This window comes from Triticum aestivum, unplaced genomic scaffold (genome assembly GCF_018294505.1).
Source record: "Triticum aestivum cultivar Chinese Spring unplaced genomic scaffold, IWGSC CS RefSeq v2.1 scaffold7A_scf_3554, whole genome shotgun sequence".
Lineage (NCBI taxonomy): Eukaryota > Viridiplantae > Streptophyta > Magnoliopsida > Poales > Poaceae > Triticum > Triticum aestivum.
In genome coordinates this window covers 1-17,041 of record NW_025225113.1, presented here as the reverse complement: position 1 = coordinate 17,041, position 17,041 = coordinate 1, and the positions used below count along the sequence as shown (strand labels likewise).

The window sequence follows — 17,041 nt, the reverse complement described above, 5'->3', positions numbered from 1 at the left end:
TCAAAAATTATTTTTCACTCGCAGGAGCACATGCTCCCTGCATTCATGAATACTGGCCTCATTCATAACTTCTTTCTGGCTCGATCATTCATGAATATAGTAGGTGAAATCGATTGAAGCCCATTTTGTAAACTATTTGCTCGTCATTTAGGGGCATCGATATTTATGGGTTAAGATGCTTCAGGATATCAATTTATTGCTTCAATATTTATTGTTAGTACGTAGGTGATATTTATGGGTTAAGATGTTTCACTCTAGTAGTAGCAAATGTTGAGAGCCATAGAGCCCAGCTTGGGCTGGGCCCAACAAACGAACCCCACACACACAAGTCAAGAATCAAGACCGACCACAGTCCACAAGCTAGAGCAAAAGCCCGTCTCTCGTCGCCTCGCTCGCTCCTGCTGACGACGATCATGCCCACCGCCGTCGCCGTCGTCGCCGCGGCGAGCCCCACGCCGCGGGACAGCGGGCGCGGCCGCCCCCGCCGCCTGCGCCGCCGCAGGGACAGGAAGAGTAGGGCCGCGGGCGCCAATGCGGGGGCCGGCGAGGAGAGCGCCCGCCCAGGCCCCGACCCCGCTCCCCAGGCGAGCTCCTGCTCCGCCGCCCCGTAATCCGCTCGAACGGCGCCTAACGCCGCGCTTCCTTGCAGGTGGAGGTGGAGTACGTGCCGGAGAAGCCCGACCTCGGCGCCGACGACCCCCTCCTCCTCGGCGCCTTCGCGGCCGTCTTCGAGAAATTCGGCCTCACGGGCCCCGCCGCGGCCGCGCAGGCCGAGGATTCCGGGCCCTCCTCTCCCCCCGCCGAGGTATCCGAGCCTTCCTCCTCCTCCCTTCCTGCCCATTTCGGGGGAATTTGGTAGGGTTTTTCGCGGGGTTTCGGCGAGGGTTTGGTGCCCGGTAAAATCAAATGTGATTTCCGGTTGAACTGGAATTGGGAATGAAACGAGCGGAATCTTGTTGCTGATAGGCCAAGGAGAATGCTGCTGCTGCCGATGCTGAGCAGGAGGCCCCAAAGAAGGAGGAGGAGGAAGCAGTTGCCCTGTCGAAGAAGCAGAGGAAGCAGCTGCGGAGGGTGAAGATTTCAGAGCTGAGGCAGATGTGCAGCAGACCTGATGTTGTTGAGGTGCTTCCCCTCTTTCAATCGCTCTCCTGTAACCGCAATGTCGACCAGACAATTCGTTGAACTTTTACCTGTTGTGCGTCCATCTATGTTGACATGTTGATGCTGTTGGCTAGCTGTGGTATGTTTACATGAATGCGCTCTCTTCATCTGACATGTGCTTTGTTGTTTGTTTCCCTTGCCAGGTCTGGGATGGTAATGCCCCGGATCCGAAGTTGCTTGTATGTCTCAAGTCCCGCAGGAACACCGTGCCTGTTCCAAGACACTGGTGCCAGAAACGAAAGTACTTGCAGGTTTGTCAGTTTGCAAACATCTAATTTTTTTAGTATGATGATTGATGCCCATGTTTTGTGAAATTGGTTACTCGGTAAGTCAGTATGCAGAAGATAGCTGCATTTTCCTCCAAGTCAGCCAGGGAGCAGGAGTGGGAGCATGTGCCTTGGGGAGGCTTGGTTCCCTGTTTTTTCCTACCATAAATTTGTAGTGCCCCTAAGATTTGGTCGCTTGGCCTAATTCCAATATTCAGCATGCTCTGCAATATTTTGGTTGTGCCAAGGCTTTTGTTGGTGCATAGTTGGAAAACTCAACTCACTGGCACGCCTGCTGGTTGTGCCTTGTTTGCTGACATGGCTAGCGATAGTTGGCTACACCAATTAATTATTTATTTGAGGTCCCCTTTTGCCAACATGGCTAGCGATAGTTGGCTGTACTAAATAGATATTTATCTGAGTAACAGGCTTCAAGCATTAATTCTTCTGAAATGTCAGTCCAATTTGTGACCCGTTTGAACAACTATATCCGTTGTGATTTAATCAGTAAACCAAGACCTACATTGACTATGTTTGATGAGAAGTACTATATGAAATGTGGGATCCATTTACCACAGCAACAACTAGAGAAGTCGTCGTTGGCTGCAGTCCAATAATCTCAACCTTACTGGCATTTTGGAGACGTCTTGATTATGCTTTACCAAAATTGTGGCTTGGCTACCTGGGGCAACAAACCAAACATGCCCATAATGTCCAACATGTTTCACCCTTCTTATATGGATGTGTAATTCTTGCAGGGACTGCTGTAACAATCGAGGAGGCTGGAAATGGTGTTGTACTACTTGAATGGTTTCTGTAGTGTATACAGGATAGTTTTTTAACTTCTTTCTGGTGGGGATATATAGGATAGTTGAATCTTGTGTGCATTCATTCGATGTCCCTTCTGCTGTACAGACTAGAGTCCAACTAGAGTTCCATGCCTTTTGATATTCCGTGCATTAGAATCAGATCATACTTCTTGAACTGTTATCCTTTTCTTGAAGACTACAAAATTCTAAACTCAAGATAGCATCTAGGACTGCCATATTCACCTATTTCTCTGCATTATGTTGCTGTTTCAGGGAAAGAGGGGTTTTCAAAAACAACCGTTCCAGCTTCCTGACTTCATTGCTGCAACTGGAATTGAAAAAATAAGACAGGTAACTTACTTTCTTGGAGTTGAGGATCATACATGGAGTGTTTGTGTTGGTTTCAGTGAAGCTACCGTTCGGGTTTATTGGCTGATTGGCTGGTAAATCCAGTGTTATATTTGTAAGCTAGTGTCAGTGTCTGTTCTATCATGGGAGATGTTGCATGTTGGTGCAGTCCTTTGGCTGGCTAATAAATCTCGGAAACTTGCCTGCACAAAAAAGGAAAGCCCAATTGTTTTTCTAAACGTTTATGCAGGCATACGTTCAGAAGATGAACAACAAGACACTGAAACAGAAGCAGCACAACCGTATGCAGCCCAAGAGGGGATATATGGATATGGATTATGAGGTCAACATCTCCACCTGCATATCATAGTAGTTTAGTTATGTTGCCAAAGCTGCAAATATGAAGGAGTTTGTGGGTTTCGTTTCCTCTGTTTTCTTTCATACAACCGTGAGTACATATATTGCTACTTGTTAGTGCCTTCTCTAGTTTTCTTGCCGTGTTTGTATTTGAGGCCCTCTTTATGATGCAAACCTAAATCCTCCATGAACCCATCAGAGTAACTGCCTGAGTGCCATTCTATTGTTTTGTGAACTTACACGACTTATAATGCTAGTGCTGGTGTGTAATTGATATTTGATATAACTTTCCTATATATTTGACCTGCCAGTTATCAGTTTGTACCATGGTTCTCATTCAAGGCTAATAATGTTAGGCATTGTTTTCCACAGGTTTTGCATGATGCATTCTTTAAATATCAAACAAAACCCACATTGACTAGTTATGGTGATCTGTATTATGAAGGGAAAGAGTTTGAGGTATGTAATCTTCAATACTTAAACAGCAAAAAACAGAAGACACCATCCATGAGTCCATATATGGTTCTGATGTTAAGTTCTACTTGCACATTTGACAGCCGAAGCTTAAGGTAATGAAACCAGGTATGCTGTCCCAGGAGCTTAAAAAAGCTCTTGGTATGCCTGATGGTGCCCCGCCCCCATGGCTTACCAGGATGCAGGTATGTATTTTCTAACCTATGTTTGTCTGGTTTTCTTACTGGCAGTGCTTTCATCATTAGCCAATTGACCCCGATTCATTTTTTGCCAGTTCTTTGGTCCTCCACCCTCTTATCCTTATCTGAAGATCCCAGGTTTTAATGCCCCAATCTCTCCTGGAGACAGTTTGGGTGATGAACCTGATGAGGCACGTTATGTGAAAACAAATCACACCATTTAACTATTCATACACTTTCTTTCTAAACCTGCTATTGTTTCTTTGCACCATATCCCAGTATATGAAAAAGTTATTTGGATTCCTGCAGCAAGACAAACTTTGTAAATAAAGATAAGTTGCAGTGAATTGTGGTTTTCGTGAGCGGAACTAACATTTGCTTTCTGCGGTTATCTAGGAAGAACCTCTCAATCGCACCAAACACTGGGGAGATTTGGATGAAGAAGAGGATGAAGAGGAAGAAAAAGAGGAGGAACTAATTATTCATGAGGAGATAGAAGAAGGTGTTAGGTCTATTGACACCGTCTCAAGGTAATTCTCTATACTTCTGTTCTCTTGTTGCCAGTTATTTTAATCGTCAGTTACCAGTTTTTTTTATTAGAATTAAATAGTGCAGTAGACACCTAGTATCTAATAATTGTCCTTGTTTTTGTAACAGTACTCTGGCTGGTGCGGAAGCACCTGATGTTATTGAGCTTCGGAAGCTGAGGAAGGAGTCAGATAACCAGGCAGAAAGGCCATTATACCAGGTAACTTAACTGCTCTCTGTGTCCGAGAAAGCAGAGTGGTGTTAATCACCAATTTCTTGATAGTAGATAAATCATTCTGTTATAGCACCAATTGGCTTGGCTAATTGTCACTGTTAATCATCAACAAGTTGTTTCTTCCCTCTGAAGGTTCTTGAACAGAAAGAAGTAAGGATCGCCCATAGGGCGTTGTTCGCGTCAAGCCACGCATATGTTTCCCTGGCCAAACCTACCGAGTAATCCTCCCCCGAGTCCTGTCCAGTTTGTCAACCAGAGAAGTCACACGCTACATGTGCTCCCTTTGCAGGTACGTGCTGCTTGGAGCGCAAGGTACACCGTCATTATCGGGCGGCAATTTTGGTGATGGACCTGGGGAGATGGGAAAGCCGTCAATTGACGAGGTAGCCTATCTATTTAAAAGTTGCTCTTTACACCATCTAATTACTCCTACGTTCCCTTTGAAAACCTGCTATTGTTTCTTGCCAACAGCCTAGGCACCCAACCGAGTATGCGAAAATGTTTCGGGATTCAGCACGATAAACCTTGTAAATGAAGTTAGTAGTGAGCAGAACTAACATTTGCTTTATGCAATTATGTAGGGAGAACCTATTGATCACAGCAAACACTGGGAAGAACTGGACGAAGAAGAAGAGGAAGAGGAGGAATTGGAAGATGGGAAAATAGAAAAAGGCATTCTAGAAGAGGAAGAGGTACTGGAAGATGGGGGAATAGAAGAAGACATTCTTAAAGAGGAAGAGGAGGAGGAGGACCTGAAAGACGGGGAAGTAGAAGAACGCACTCTGGAAGAGTTGGAGGAGGAACTGGAGGATGGGGAAATAGTACAAAGTATTCGGCAGGAGGAGGAGGAAGAGCTGGAAGATGGGGAAATAGTACAAGGTATTCGGCAAGAGGAGGAGGAAGAGCTGGAAGATGGGGAAATAGTGGAAGGCATTCGGCAAGAGGTAGAAGAGGAGCTGGAAGATGGGGAAATTGTGGAAGGCATTCGGCAAGAGGAAGAAGAGGAGGGGGAACTGGAAGAGGGGGGAATAGTAGAAGGCATTCGAAAAGAGGAAAAGGAGGAGGACGAACTGGAGGAGGGGGAAATAGTAGAAGGCATCCGGTCTGGCCACACCATCTCAAGGTAATTATCTTATCTATGCGTGTGTTCTTCTGTTGTCAGTTACCATATTAGATTTTCTTTTCAATTATATATTGCAGTAGGCACTTGGTATTCACTTGTCCTTGTGGCTGTGACAGCAGTACTCCAGCTGGTGTGGAAACGCCGGATGTTATCGACCTTCGGAAGTCGTGGAGGAAGGAGTGTGAGAGGCGGGCAGAAAGGCCATTATTATACCAGGTGATGTAAAGTGCTCTCTGTGTCCGAGAAAGCATAGTGGTGTTGAATGTTGATCATCAAGTTGTTGATAATCAACAAAAAGTGCTCCCTGTGTGGGTTTGCTAGTCGTTGCTGATAATCGTCAGTTTGCTGTTTACTCCTCGGTAGGTTCTTGAACAGAAGGAAGAAAGAGTTGCCTCTGCCAGTGCGCTGTACTTGTCGAGCCACAGGTATGCATGCTTCCCTAACCAAACCCCTATCGTGCAATCCTCCCTTGATCCCCGCTTAGCTTTTGAAATGAAAACCATAAAAGTCACACGCCGCATGCACGCGCACTCTCGCTTTAATCATAATCACAGGTACGTGGTGGTGGGAGCGCAAGATAAACCGTCAACATCATCATCATCATCATCATCATCAGGCCCTAAAAGTAAAAGGGTGAGCCCATTAGCAGTGGAGTTCCCTCCCTCATCGTCTGTTGTCAATACCCGTTGCTTGCCTGACAGTCACTAGCTACTTGTTAGTTGAGGTTCTGACGTTTATGCCTCCTCTTTCTTTCCTTTCCCCGTGCCGCTGGTGCTGCTGTTAAGAAGCAGAAGCTGGAGAGGGTGGACGTCACGATCCACCCTGACCAGCTCGACGCCGTAGAGGACGCCCTGGCCGCCAAGTAAGATAAGACCAGCGTCTCTCGCCGTCACAATCTTGCGGCATAATGCCAGGGATATCATATATCCTGCGATATAATCCTGTGTACGTCTTGGTGACCGTAGAGGGGTTGTGATGGACAGGTACAGGGAGCTTTGGGGGGAGGAGAGCAAGGGCAATGGCAAGGGGAAGATGGGGAGGAAGCTGGTGGGCGGGGAAGGCAGCAGCTGGGTGTCGCCGCCGTCCTGGAAGACGGCGACAAAACGGAAGAAGGTGGACTTCAAGTTTTAGAAGAGGCCGCGAATGGGATGTAACTTTTTTGTGTGCACTGGAGGAGGTAGATTAGCGTGTCTGCTGATGATGATCTGATGAACAGAAGAGCTCCCGGCCGTTGCACGGTGGTGGTGGAGTAGGGGTAGGAATTCAGTTTCTGATGGGCTAGCTGTCGGAGCCGGTGAAGATGGCTGCTGTCTGTCGGAGTAATTTTTGTGCACAAACGAGCTGGTAACTCACTGGAGGAGACAGATCAGACAAGATGACATTCGCAAAAGAAAAAAAAAAGATCACTGGACAAGAAGAGCATGTGGCGGCCTGATTCCACGTGTCAGCTAACCAACAAGGACGCGTCATTAAGGGGACACGTCACGCGTGGTACACAGAAAGCAGTCGCCGTCGGCTCACTGCCACTGATGAAACGGGACACCTGTCTCGCGCTAATGAAGGCCTCCCTAATTAATTAGGCAACTTTAGCCACCGACTGGGCCACTGGCAGGTGGGCCCGCCACGACAAACCCACCCACCCACCCACTCACGAGCAGTCCGAAAAGCGAGGGGCGTAGTAGAGTACGAGGACGCGATTTGTTTAAGCCCATTTCGGAATAATGGGCCATTAGATTAGGCGCACCTCCTTCTAGAACCCTCCAGAACCTTCCTCCTACCCCGCCTCCCCGTCCCCCCCACTCCGGCGAGGAGCGCCGACGCCCTCCTCCTCCGTGGCGCCCTTCCCCTCCCGCGGTGGGGGCTGCCTACACCCAGGGACGGCCGGGGCCGGCGGCGGCGGCGCCGGGAGGGATGAAGTACCCGCCCATCCCGCCGCGCCGGGCCGCCTCATGCGGCTGCGGCTACCTGGCCGCCTTCGTCGCGCTCATCGTCATCACCTCGCTCCAGATCCAGCACCACCACCTCAAGGCAAGCCCCCACACCACCTTTCCCTTGCCCCCTCCCATTTTTAGCTCCCCTGAATGAGCGCCTGACTGACACTCGAGCCGCTCTGTTTGTCTGCCAGGTGGATCTCGGCAGGTCCGACTACGCCGCGGCCACGGCCACGCAGCAGCGGCGCCGGGAGGGGGGGAACGGCGCGGCGGCCCGCTGGAACTGGAACCGGAGGACCGGCGCCGAGGGCCTGCCGCGCGGGATCGTCCAGACCAGCTCCGACATGTTCCTCCGCCCGCTCTGGGACCCCGCCGCCAACCGCGCCATCCCCAAGGTCCGGCGCGCCCCCCTTTACTGTCACTGTCACTGTCACTGTTACTCCTTTTACACTTCGTAGAATTGGTTCCGTCTCTTATCTGAAACTGAACCACACCAAATGGATGAATGAAACTGCCCCCTTGCCGCAACCCTTGGGGTTGCCTCAAGGCAACGCCAATCTCAGCTTTTAGTGTATCAAACCGGTTAAAAAAATTAAATTAAGCTCGACTCTGCTCTGGATCATCTCCTTACAGTTACTCCCACTCGTTATCAGTTCGTTTATTTACTTGCTAGCTGCAAGTGAACCATGCTGAATGGATGGAGCAAAGTATCCCCTTAGAATACTGCCTCTCACTCACCTCTGCTCTAACTGTATGTAGTTAATGTACGGTGTTGCGGCTGGTCCTGTCAGTTCACCTGTCTGTTTTGTCCCTGTCTTCGACGGCTGCTTTAGCGGCACCATAATTCGCAAACCTCTAGGATCCGCAATTCTAGTCGCGAGCTCCTAGCGGGCGGGCAACCCACTCATTGGCCCATTCTGTTGCTAATATGGGCATACTACTGCTCACCCTTGCCTGCAGAATAAGAATGACAGACACAAAGCTCTCCTGGCGATGGCGGTCGGGATCTCTCAAATGCAGAATGTGGACGTGATGGCTCGTAAGGTCCGGCTTCTTCTTCTCGAGTTTGTCTCCTTTAACGCCAGCTGCTTTTGTCGTTTCGTAAGGGAAGGTTTTATATCTGTTCTGATTTGATGCTCACCCTACTATGCTTTAACTGTTTTAGTTTCTGAATGAGAGCTACACGGTCATGCTGTTCCATTATGACGGGAACGTGGATGGGTGGCGTAGCCTCGAGTGGAGCGATAAGGCCATACACATTGTTGCGCCCAACCAAACTAAATGGTAAGCCCCAGGTGCAGATACTTTGCTGTCTCTTTTAGCTTGTATCACCCACATTTGGAATGAGCGAGTGTTCCTGCTGCAGGTGGTTTGCCAAGCGTTTTCTGCATCCTAGTGTCGTGGCTATCTACGATTTCATCTTTTTATGGGACGAAGACCTTGGGGTGGAAAATTTTGATCCGAGGAGGTATGGGGACACACCATATTGTTACATTTTGTTGAAACCGTCTTCTTTTTTAGTTCGCAAATGCTAATTTTTGTGATGGTCTGAGTAGTTATGAAGCAGCCATTTTGACACTGGTTCAGTTTCTTTCGCTCTAGCTGTACAATCTTGTTAGCGAGATATAATTGTTATTCTGCACAATTTTGGAGTATGCATTCAGCTTGAAACTCCTACTGGGATGATTGACAATATACTTGAGTAGATATGCACTAGCCATATCGTTTCATTATGCTGAAATCGTCTTTTTCTAGTGCGCAAATGTTGATTTTTGTGATGGCCTCAGTAGTTATGAAACAGTCATCTTGACAATGGTTCAGTTTCTTTTTTCTAGCTTACTACCTTGTTTGCGACATATAATTGTTGTTGTGCTTATTTTGGGAGTATGGATTCAGCCTGAAAGTTGAAACTCCCTACTGGGATGATTTTTTATTGACAATATACTTGGAGTGGATATTGACTCTGTAAAGTATGGATTCAGCTTTTGAGAATATATATTCTGCTGTGTTGCATTTTCTGTTGAACGACACCTTCTCATTTTTCATGTTGCCTGTTTAGATATATTGATATAATGGTTTCCGAAGGCTTAGAAATCACGCAACCTGCATTGGATCCTGATCTATCAACAGATATTCACCACCGCATCACAATCCGCAACAAGATGACAAAAGTGCATAGGTGCTCGTGTCTTTCTAATTCTCACATCTCAGAATATGAATTATTTTTTTAATCATTTTTGTATGAGCATTCGCTAACATTTTTAATTCTTCATTTCTTCTGCAGGAGAGTATATGACAATCGTTCAAGCATGAACTGTTCTGATGATAGTAAAGGACCTCCATGCACAGGGTAAAAATTGAAGCTTTGGCCTTGCATAGTAATTTTTCTGGCTATTCTAAACTATACTTGCCATCGTAGTTTATTCTCTAGACCTCATATTTAGCATGTCCAATGATTCATATGTATTAAATTATGCTATACTTTATTCTTCTGTGATTGAAAAAGACAGTTACCTTACAGAGTTACGGTCATATTCTTTGAACCGATTAATGTTTTTTTACAGCTATTGTAGAACCAAAAATCAAAATGCTGCTTTGTTCAATGGCATTTTTTTGTGTGGTCAGCAAAATAAAGTTACATCATCCAACTGATTGATTGTTGAGCAAATTCTGCTGATCTCGTTCTCATAAACTAGCTCGATTGATTACTAGTATTGTAACTCAGCATTCTTTGATAGGTGGGTTGAGGGCATGGCACCAGTTTTTTCTCGTGCTGCCTGGAAATGCGTATGGCATCTAATACAGGTACGAATTCTGACAATCTGAACTACTTGATAATCCATCATATCGTCTGATCTACTCAGTGTGACTGGAGGGTCGTAGCTCTTCGTAGCACATCCAGTTTTAACGTCTCGAACTTGCAGAATGACTTGATTCATGGATGGGGCCTTGACATGAAGCTTGGTTATTGTGCTCAGGTACTTAAGATGGTTCAAATCCCATGACAGTTTGCTCCATTCAAGCTTTGCAACCTATTTCACTAACTGTTTTTTGCATTTCAAGTACGCCGTGCTATAATTCACCATCATATCACTTCCTTTTATGAGCTGGCTATTTTTTATTATAAATGTGTAGCTTGTTAGTATGCTCTAGGAAGATTACTCTGTTTTCAGTGTTTGGCACCTGTGGATCAAATTTAACTATACATATCCTAACGTAAGGATCAGATTTATGGGCTAAGAATTACAAGATGGCTTTTAGTACTCTAGCTGATGGTACTAATGACTTCTGTCTTGTTTTGTTCCATTATTTTATTGCGATGTGTTTTTTTATTGCGATGTGTTCTTCTGTCACTTTGCAGGTTAATTATTTCTGGTGTTTCAGCTATCATCTGCCAGATTAAGATTAATGCTTTATTAGGGATGAGTTTGTAGGAATGATAAGTAACCAAAATACTGATGCATGTAGTGCTATGTGATTTCAGGGTGATCGAGCTGAGAAGGTCGGTGTAATTGACAGTGAGTATGTCGTCCATCAAGGGATACCATCATTAGGAGGGCCATCAGATACCAGCAAGGTCTGCTTGTCGCCATATTTTTCATAAAATGCTGTATATATTTTTGGTGACAATGTGATTCGAAATGAAATTACAGAGAGAAAATGTCTCTCATTTCCGGATTCATCTCTAAGGTTACAAAATCTAAATCGCAACTAACTAACACACAGATTGAATCTTTTAATATGGTAATGGGGTATCGCTTCAGATATCTAACTCGACGGCCAACCTTCTAGCCTTGATTTCTCCATGCCTGCAAGATAACTACCATTGTTATCATCTGATCAACAATTTCCTTTCTTGCTCCAGTTACCTCGAAGATCTTTGGATTTGCGGACACACGTGAGTATAACATATGCTCTCTTCCCTCTAAACCTAAATCAATATGTTTCTCCTGCATATTTTCTAACATCAATTGCACTCTTATTTCAACCATCAGATTAGAAGACAGTCGTCGGCGGAGCTGGAAAAGTTCAAAGAACGGTGGGAAAAAGCCGTAAGGGAAGACGATGAGTGGATGGATCCTTTTGACGCTTGATTACTTTGGAAGAAACATCTGACATGAAGATACAAGGCCCACCATACATGGGTGGATGCGTCCACATTCATCATGGCGGTTGGAGTCGAGATCATGTGGGCCTCATAGCAAAACAGTTAGTTATATAGCCTTATAGGCATTTTGCTGACTAACACACACCACCCTGCCCTCAAGAAGAGCTGGAAGAACAAGTGGGAACGGCGTCGCGCTAATACATGGAGAAACTGAGCAAGAACCTGTATACTACCAGTGGCTGACAGACACAGTATCTTGTAATCTTAATTCGATTCTCCAATCACCGAGGTTGTATAGTGACAAATGAATATATGTATGTGCAGTTATTTTTAGTAATAATAAGTATTTATAGAAAAAAAAAAGTTTGTCCCATTGTCTGCTGCCATCTGAGAATAAAGCCATTCACGGTCAAGTCAGATGTAAGGCTGAGCAATGTAAACGATATGGTGGCAGAGCAATGTTTTGCATGCTCACTTTCTTGGGTGTGTTGCTGTGATCACTGACCTGGTAATTGTACTCCATGAGAGCTTATAAAGTGTCAAACTGACCATTTCCCTCTTTCTGGACTAATTATTCAAGTCATGGCATCATAGACTACCTGCTATTTATCTTTTTTGAGTTTGTCATCACGGCTTGATCATGTTGATACAGGGTACCTCCACCTCCACATGGGGTGGTTGATGGGCCAGGAGCGGCATCTGGAGCTCGGCCTGTCGACGGGAACACTATACCCCTTTGTGGACGGGCGAGCAGAAGCTGCTGGACTCTTCGACCAACCCCCAACAGGTTGAGGCTGGAGATGCACTATGAAATCAGGTCGGTGGGGAACCCTTGTCTTGCCAAGATGGGCGGCAAAGCTAGTCTAGTTAACTGAATTGCTTACACATTGCTGAATCCTAGCAGTATGTACCGGTACTTTCGGCGATGCACTCCATCCAAAAGAGTAACAGTAGTGTGCAGTTTCAATTGTAAGCGGAGATGATATATCATAAGTTGTAGCCATAGATTATATGTGTGTGATAATCCAAACAAAGTGGATGCATCTACATCCATGTATCTAATGAAAAAAAGCTGCATCTGCCAAACATAAGAAGAGGAGATGATGCATTTCACAAGCAATTCGTCAACAAATGGATGCATTCTTTTTTGAACAAGGGCTGCATTGATCAAAGCTGCTGGCAGTACATCTTGCACCCCAAAGAAACTGAAAATAACAGACTAAACTGTACCGAAGAAAAGCAGAAAACACGATCGTGTCCAGGTGCTCTTTGATGGAACCAATCTTCGCCAGCGCCGGGGGCAAACCACTTGGTCCGGCAAGACCCCTACGGTGGAGCACCGGAGACTCCCTCTTCTAGCAGCACTGCCTCCCGTTAGGCATCAAGGCCGCGAGGAAAGAATCCTTCGAACCCACCACCTCTCTAAGCTTAGGATCCCCATCATCTGCCTCTAGGACTTGGCACCGCTAGCAATTTACAAATGGCCAAATAACAGCAACGAACAAGGGAGACTACATGGAAGGAAACATGAAAATTAACAGTAGCTAGAGAGACTGCAGTCTGCAGAACCCATCTCTAATATATATGAGGCAGGTCGACCGGTTGACGACCCATGTACCCATCTAATATTAACGCACTCAAGTTGCGCACACATGCCAAATCAACCAACATGTAGCATGCATGCGGGCTTTGGACATAAAAGGACCGGAGGCGAGACTCGAGTCAACAGGCCAAACACAGACAATTGCTTGATGTATGTGTCATCCTTCCTTGCAATCATCAGCCAGCAGCAAAATGAGTCCAATACACAGCGGATTAAGCCCTGCAATAATAGCATGTGATGTGATGAGAAACCAACCCCTCTTGTTAATTAGATGCAACCAAAACATATATCTAGTTTCAGATGATCAATAGGATTATTCATATACACATTCTTGCTTTCAGGACGACCAAATGCAGCGTCGGACCCAGGACGAAGGCCAGAGCTACGCAAGGTTAATTAGAACATTCTCTTGTTAATTGGATGCAACAAAAACCTATATCTAGTTTATCACCCAAGTTTATTTGGCCCACATACACGCTATGCTAAAGGAAAACCCAGACGTATCCAGTGCCCTGTGCATCAAAGGTGTCTTCAAACTTCTCTAACCAAGTTAACTAACCACGTAATTGCAGTTCAAGGACGGACATTTTACTGGGCATAAGCGTCAGCATCATTGGAAACAGATGGACTTTAATTTAAAGCTAATCACCTACTAGGAATTTTGGATGCTATACTAGCTAATACTTGCATCATACTGCAGCGTCGATCCTACCTATACATGGCATGGACAACACAGGCAAAAATAGAAGCAAGCTTACCCCTTCAAATAGTTGGTGGAGACAAGGATGGCGGGAAACCCGCATACAGTAGTTGGTTCTTCAATGGCATCATGAGCTCAGTCCCACAAAACCGCTCAAGCTTCATAGTCTGGAGATTCAGTGAAAAACAGTCCGGATCTGGCATTTCAAACGAAGGGTATGATTCCGGGTTGTCTTGAAACCCATGTAGGAGTAAGAATCCCCCAGCTACACCAATGATGTAATAGACGTAATCAAGGGGCAATGGGACTACAGCCCCCATTAGCGACAGCCTTGGGGGGTCATCCTCAATGCTCCCCGAAATGGAATACAAGAGGCGATTGTGGCTGAGAGCAAACAACCCAAGCCTCCCTTCCCTTGCCTCCACAAAGGCCATCTGGGAATTGCTCCAGGGACTAGGCAGGAGGTCGATGGAGGAGAACTCCATCGTGGCAATGTCGAGCATGAGCAACTTGCCGATCCCAGGTATCGCCCAGCAGAAGCATCCGTGCGCGTAGTAGCGATTTCCGAACGCAGTGGAGGATCGCACATCTTCGCCTTCACTAACTTGTGCAACCAGAGCGCTCCAACCATCAAATGGGATGGCGTGCCATGGTCTGGCACAGCCCCCCGACGAAGAGAGGACGAATAGGACCAGCTGGGTCTGGTATTTGGCCAAGCACATGACTCTGAATCTCAAGGGAGCGTCGGCCGGCACCTCGTCCCCGCCGGCAGGAGCAAGGAAGGGCTGGCAGTGATAGACTAGATCGGAAAGGTCCTGGGGAACGGGAGGTAGCAGGAGGTAGCGCCGGTGCAGCGGGTCGCACACGGCCACCTCCCTCACCAGGGCGCGGTCGTCGCCGTCGGGGGCGACGCAGAAGAGGGCGCGGCCGTCGCGGAAGTCGCGACGAATCCAGGGCCGCTCGCGGGAGGGGAGGAAGGAGCAGGAGAAGTCGGTGCCGGCGAGGGTTCCGGCGGCGGCGGCGGAGGGGTGCGGCGGCTGGGCTGGGATGAAGGGGTCCGAGAGTATACCCAGGAGAGGCGGCGGGTGGAGGACGCGGAAGCGACGGAGGAAGGAGTGGTCGGTGACGATGCGGCGGAGGGATGGGCCGGCCATGGACGCGCGGGCGAGGTCGGCGGCCGTGGGGAGGCGGAGGAGGATGTCCTCCGTCAGGTGGTCCGGGAGGCTCGCCTGCGACTCCATGGCCGGCGAGGCGTCGGGGCCGCAGGGCGGCGCCGGCGACGCCATTGGGGTGGAGTGGAGTGAGGAACGGAGGGGAGGGGAATGATTGGGGGTTTGGTTTCCCGTTTCTGCTGGAGGAAAACGTATATCCTACTCGTGCCCCCATTTTGACGCCGCCTTCAACGCATCCAGAAAAATGAAGCAAAAATTCTCTACTTGTTTTATAATAAAATCATGTATACTCTCCCGGCCCTGATGTCAAAGAACGTATACTCCATACATTTCAAAACACAAAGCAAATTTATTCCTCGAGAAAACATTCACTAATTGATTCTTGGGCCCTACGAAGTTTACGTGACAGGAATTGTTGTCACTAGATTCGTTTTCGAAGAGTTTTATGAGTCTCGTGATATATAGTTCAATTTTGTTTTACATGAGCGATCATTTATCGAAGGCTGTCTCGACTTATCAAAATATGAATTACTCCCTCCGTAAACTAATATAAAAGCAATTATGTCACTATTTTAGTTATCTAAACGCTCTTATATTAGTTTACAGAGGGAGTACAATTTTGAGCATACAACTGTCGATCAAGCCTCATAGAAGAAGAAACGCATACGAGAGCCACCATCACAAGGAACATCCATGTCTACGGCAACCTACTCACCACCCACCGCTGCTGTGCCATCCTCCAGCCGTCGTCATGCTGGTGCAACACCGGTAGAAGTGGTGGCATTCCTCCCCCTCGCCGCTCACGTCAATTCAACAACACTAGAAAGAAGTGTTGGCAACAAAGGCTCAACACGCCAATTCAGCAACAAGCATTCACGAAGCTGCTGGGTTTGCATTTTCAAATCCAATACATGGAGGGCACATCCAACTGTGCAGCATATGCACTTTTGCGCCGTGAGCACGGCAAGAAAAGAAGTGTTGGCAACCATTTCAGTGTCGACTGCGGCCAGGGGCGGAGGAGCGAGCGGCCTGCCATGGGGGGTGGGCCGCGCCCGGGCCGGTCGCCAGGCCGCCTCAGACATATCTAGGAGCGCCGCGCAGTCCGCTGCAGGAGGTGGTACCTGGTGAAAAGGAAAAACCCGCTCATCAAAGTACACGTGTCGTGAGGTGTAGACACAGTGGGAGACACGATCATAACACCGGTAACCTTTGGTGTTGGGAGGATAGCCTAGGAAGATGCAAGCGAGAGAACGAGGTGCAAGTTTGTGTGGCATGGTGGACGGGATACTAGGATAACAAAGACACCCGAATGTGCGAAGTCCGTCATAGGACGGAGGAGTGTCGAACAGAAATTGATGGGGAGCATAGTTCAACGGGGACGACACGGTCGAATGTTAAGAAGGAGGGTGGCGGTGGCGAGGGCATCCGGCTAAAAGCGAGGGAGAGTAAAAGAGCAATGTACGGGCGCAGTCATTAAAAGTGCAAAGGATGCGTTCAGTGCGGCCATTCTGTTGTGGCGTGTAAGGACATGTTAGGCAAAAAATTGTGTGGTGACATAGGAATAAAATGCCGTGAGGGTAGCGAGGACGTCAGATTTGCGGCGAAGAGGAAATGTCCACACAGAATGGGAGAAATCATCTAAAAGCACAAGGTAATAGTGATAACCCGTATTACTCGCAACCGAAGATGTCCACACATGACTATGAAGTAATTGAAACGAAAAAGTGGAAATAGTTGTGGAGGCACTAAACGGAAGACGAACGTGCTTCCCGAGACGGCAAGCATGACAAGTATGATTTTCTATCTTATTACATGAGAATGAAAAACTCCTAAGGATCTGACGAAGGACAGTGGAGTTGGGACGACCCAAACAAGTGTGCCATAAATCAACACTGGTGGAGAGGGCAACTGGAGCGACAGTGGTGGTGGTAGAGGAGTGCACCGGGTAGAGCTCGTCGGGGTTGTCACATAGGTAAAGAACCATCCGGGTACGGGCATCCTTCACAGAAAAACCGACATCATCAAATTCAACGGTAATAGGATTTTC

At 47.3% G+C, this 17,041-nt stretch overlaps 3 protein-coding genes across 3 annotated transcripts; 2 read left to right on the top strand and 1 right to left on the bottom strand.

Annotated features, from left to right (window-relative positions):
• The first annotated feature begins 413 nt into the window (after positions 1–413).
• Positions 414–6,914, top strand: LOC123172073 (splicing factor 3B subunit 2-like). Its single transcript, XM_044589112.1, has 20 exons — positions 414–584; positions 650–805; positions 967–1,122; positions 1,305–1,412; positions 2,510–2,587; positions 2,835–2,927; positions 3,314–3,400; positions 3,499–3,600; positions 3,690–3,733; positions 3,764–3,785; positions 3,991–4,124; positions 4,252–4,342; positions 4,490–4,575; positions 4,647–4,740; positions 4,939–5,480; positions 5,597–5,696; positions 5,844–5,905; positions 6,035–6,113; positions 6,272–6,342; positions 6,464–6,914. The coding sequence occupies exons 1-20, from the start codon at positions 414–416 to the stop codon at positions 6,609–6,611; spliced, it is 2,424 nt and encodes an 807-aa protein (XP_044445047.1). The 3' UTR covers positions 6,612–6,914.
• A 261-nt stretch (positions 6,915–7,175) lies between these two features.
• LOC123172072 (uncharacterized) lies at positions 7,176–12,078 on the top strand. The gene is made up of 12 exons (XM_044589111.1): positions 7,176–7,508; positions 7,606–7,806; positions 8,372–8,455; positions 8,577–8,695; positions 8,778–8,879; positions 9,471–9,590; positions 9,696–9,761; positions 10,150–10,216; positions 10,336–10,389; positions 10,896–10,988; positions 11,277–11,309; positions 11,407–12,078. The coding sequence occupies exons 1-12, from the start codon at positions 7,392–7,394 to the stop codon at positions 11,503–11,505; spliced, it is 1,155 nt and encodes a 384-aa protein (XP_044445046.1). The 5' UTR covers positions 7,176–7,391; the 3' UTR covers positions 11,506–12,078.
• Positions 12,079–12,607: 529 nt separating this feature from the next.
• Positions 12,608–15,153, bottom strand: LOC123172074 (uncharacterized). Its single transcript, XM_044589113.1, has 2 exons — positions 13,881–15,153; positions 12,608–13,341 (listed from the first exon to the last, which is right to left on the bottom strand). Exon 1 carries the CDS (start codon positions 15,106–15,108, stop codon positions 13,885–13,887), a length of 1,224 nt encoding a protein of 407 aa, XP_044445048.1. The 5' UTR covers positions 15,109–15,153; the 3' UTR covers positions 12,608–13,341; positions 13,881–13,884.
• Between the last annotated feature and the right edge of the window lie 1,888 nt (positions 15,154–17,041).

What these genes read in the sequence shown, in the direction of transcription:
- LOC123172073 (XM_044589112.1), top strand. Translation starts at nt 414, where the DNA reads ATGCCCACCGCCGTCGCCGTCGTCGCCGCGGCGAGCCCCACGCCGCGG. An exon ending in AGAAACGAAAGTACTTGCAG is followed by an intron (nt 1,413 to 2,509) that starts GTTTGTCAGTTT and finishes TTGCTGTTTCAG; the next exon opens with GGAAAGAGGGGTTTTCAAAA. An exon ending in AAAGGCCATTATTATACCAG is followed by an intron (nt 5,697 to 5,843) that starts GTGATGTAAAGT and finishes ACTCCTCGGTAG; the next exon opens with GTTCTTGAACAGAAGGAAGA.
- LOC123172072 (XM_044589111.1), top strand. Translation starts at nt 7,392, where the DNA reads ATGAAGTACCCGCCCATCCCGCCGCGCCGGGCCGCCTCATGCGGCTGC. An exon ending in AAAGGACCTCCATGCACAGG is followed by an intron (nt 9,762 to 10,149) that starts GTAAAAATTGAA and finishes ATTCTTTGATAG; the next exon opens with GTGGGTTGAGGGCATGGCAC. An exon ending in CTTTGGATTTGCGGACACAC is followed by an intron (nt 11,310 to 11,406) that starts GTGAGTATAACA and finishes TTCAACCATCAG; the next exon opens with ATTAGAAGACAGTCGTCGGC.
- LOC123172074 (XM_044589113.1), bottom strand. Translation starts at nt 15,108, where the DNA reads ATGGCGTCGCCGGCGCCGCCCTGCGGCCCCGACGCCTCGCCGGCCATG.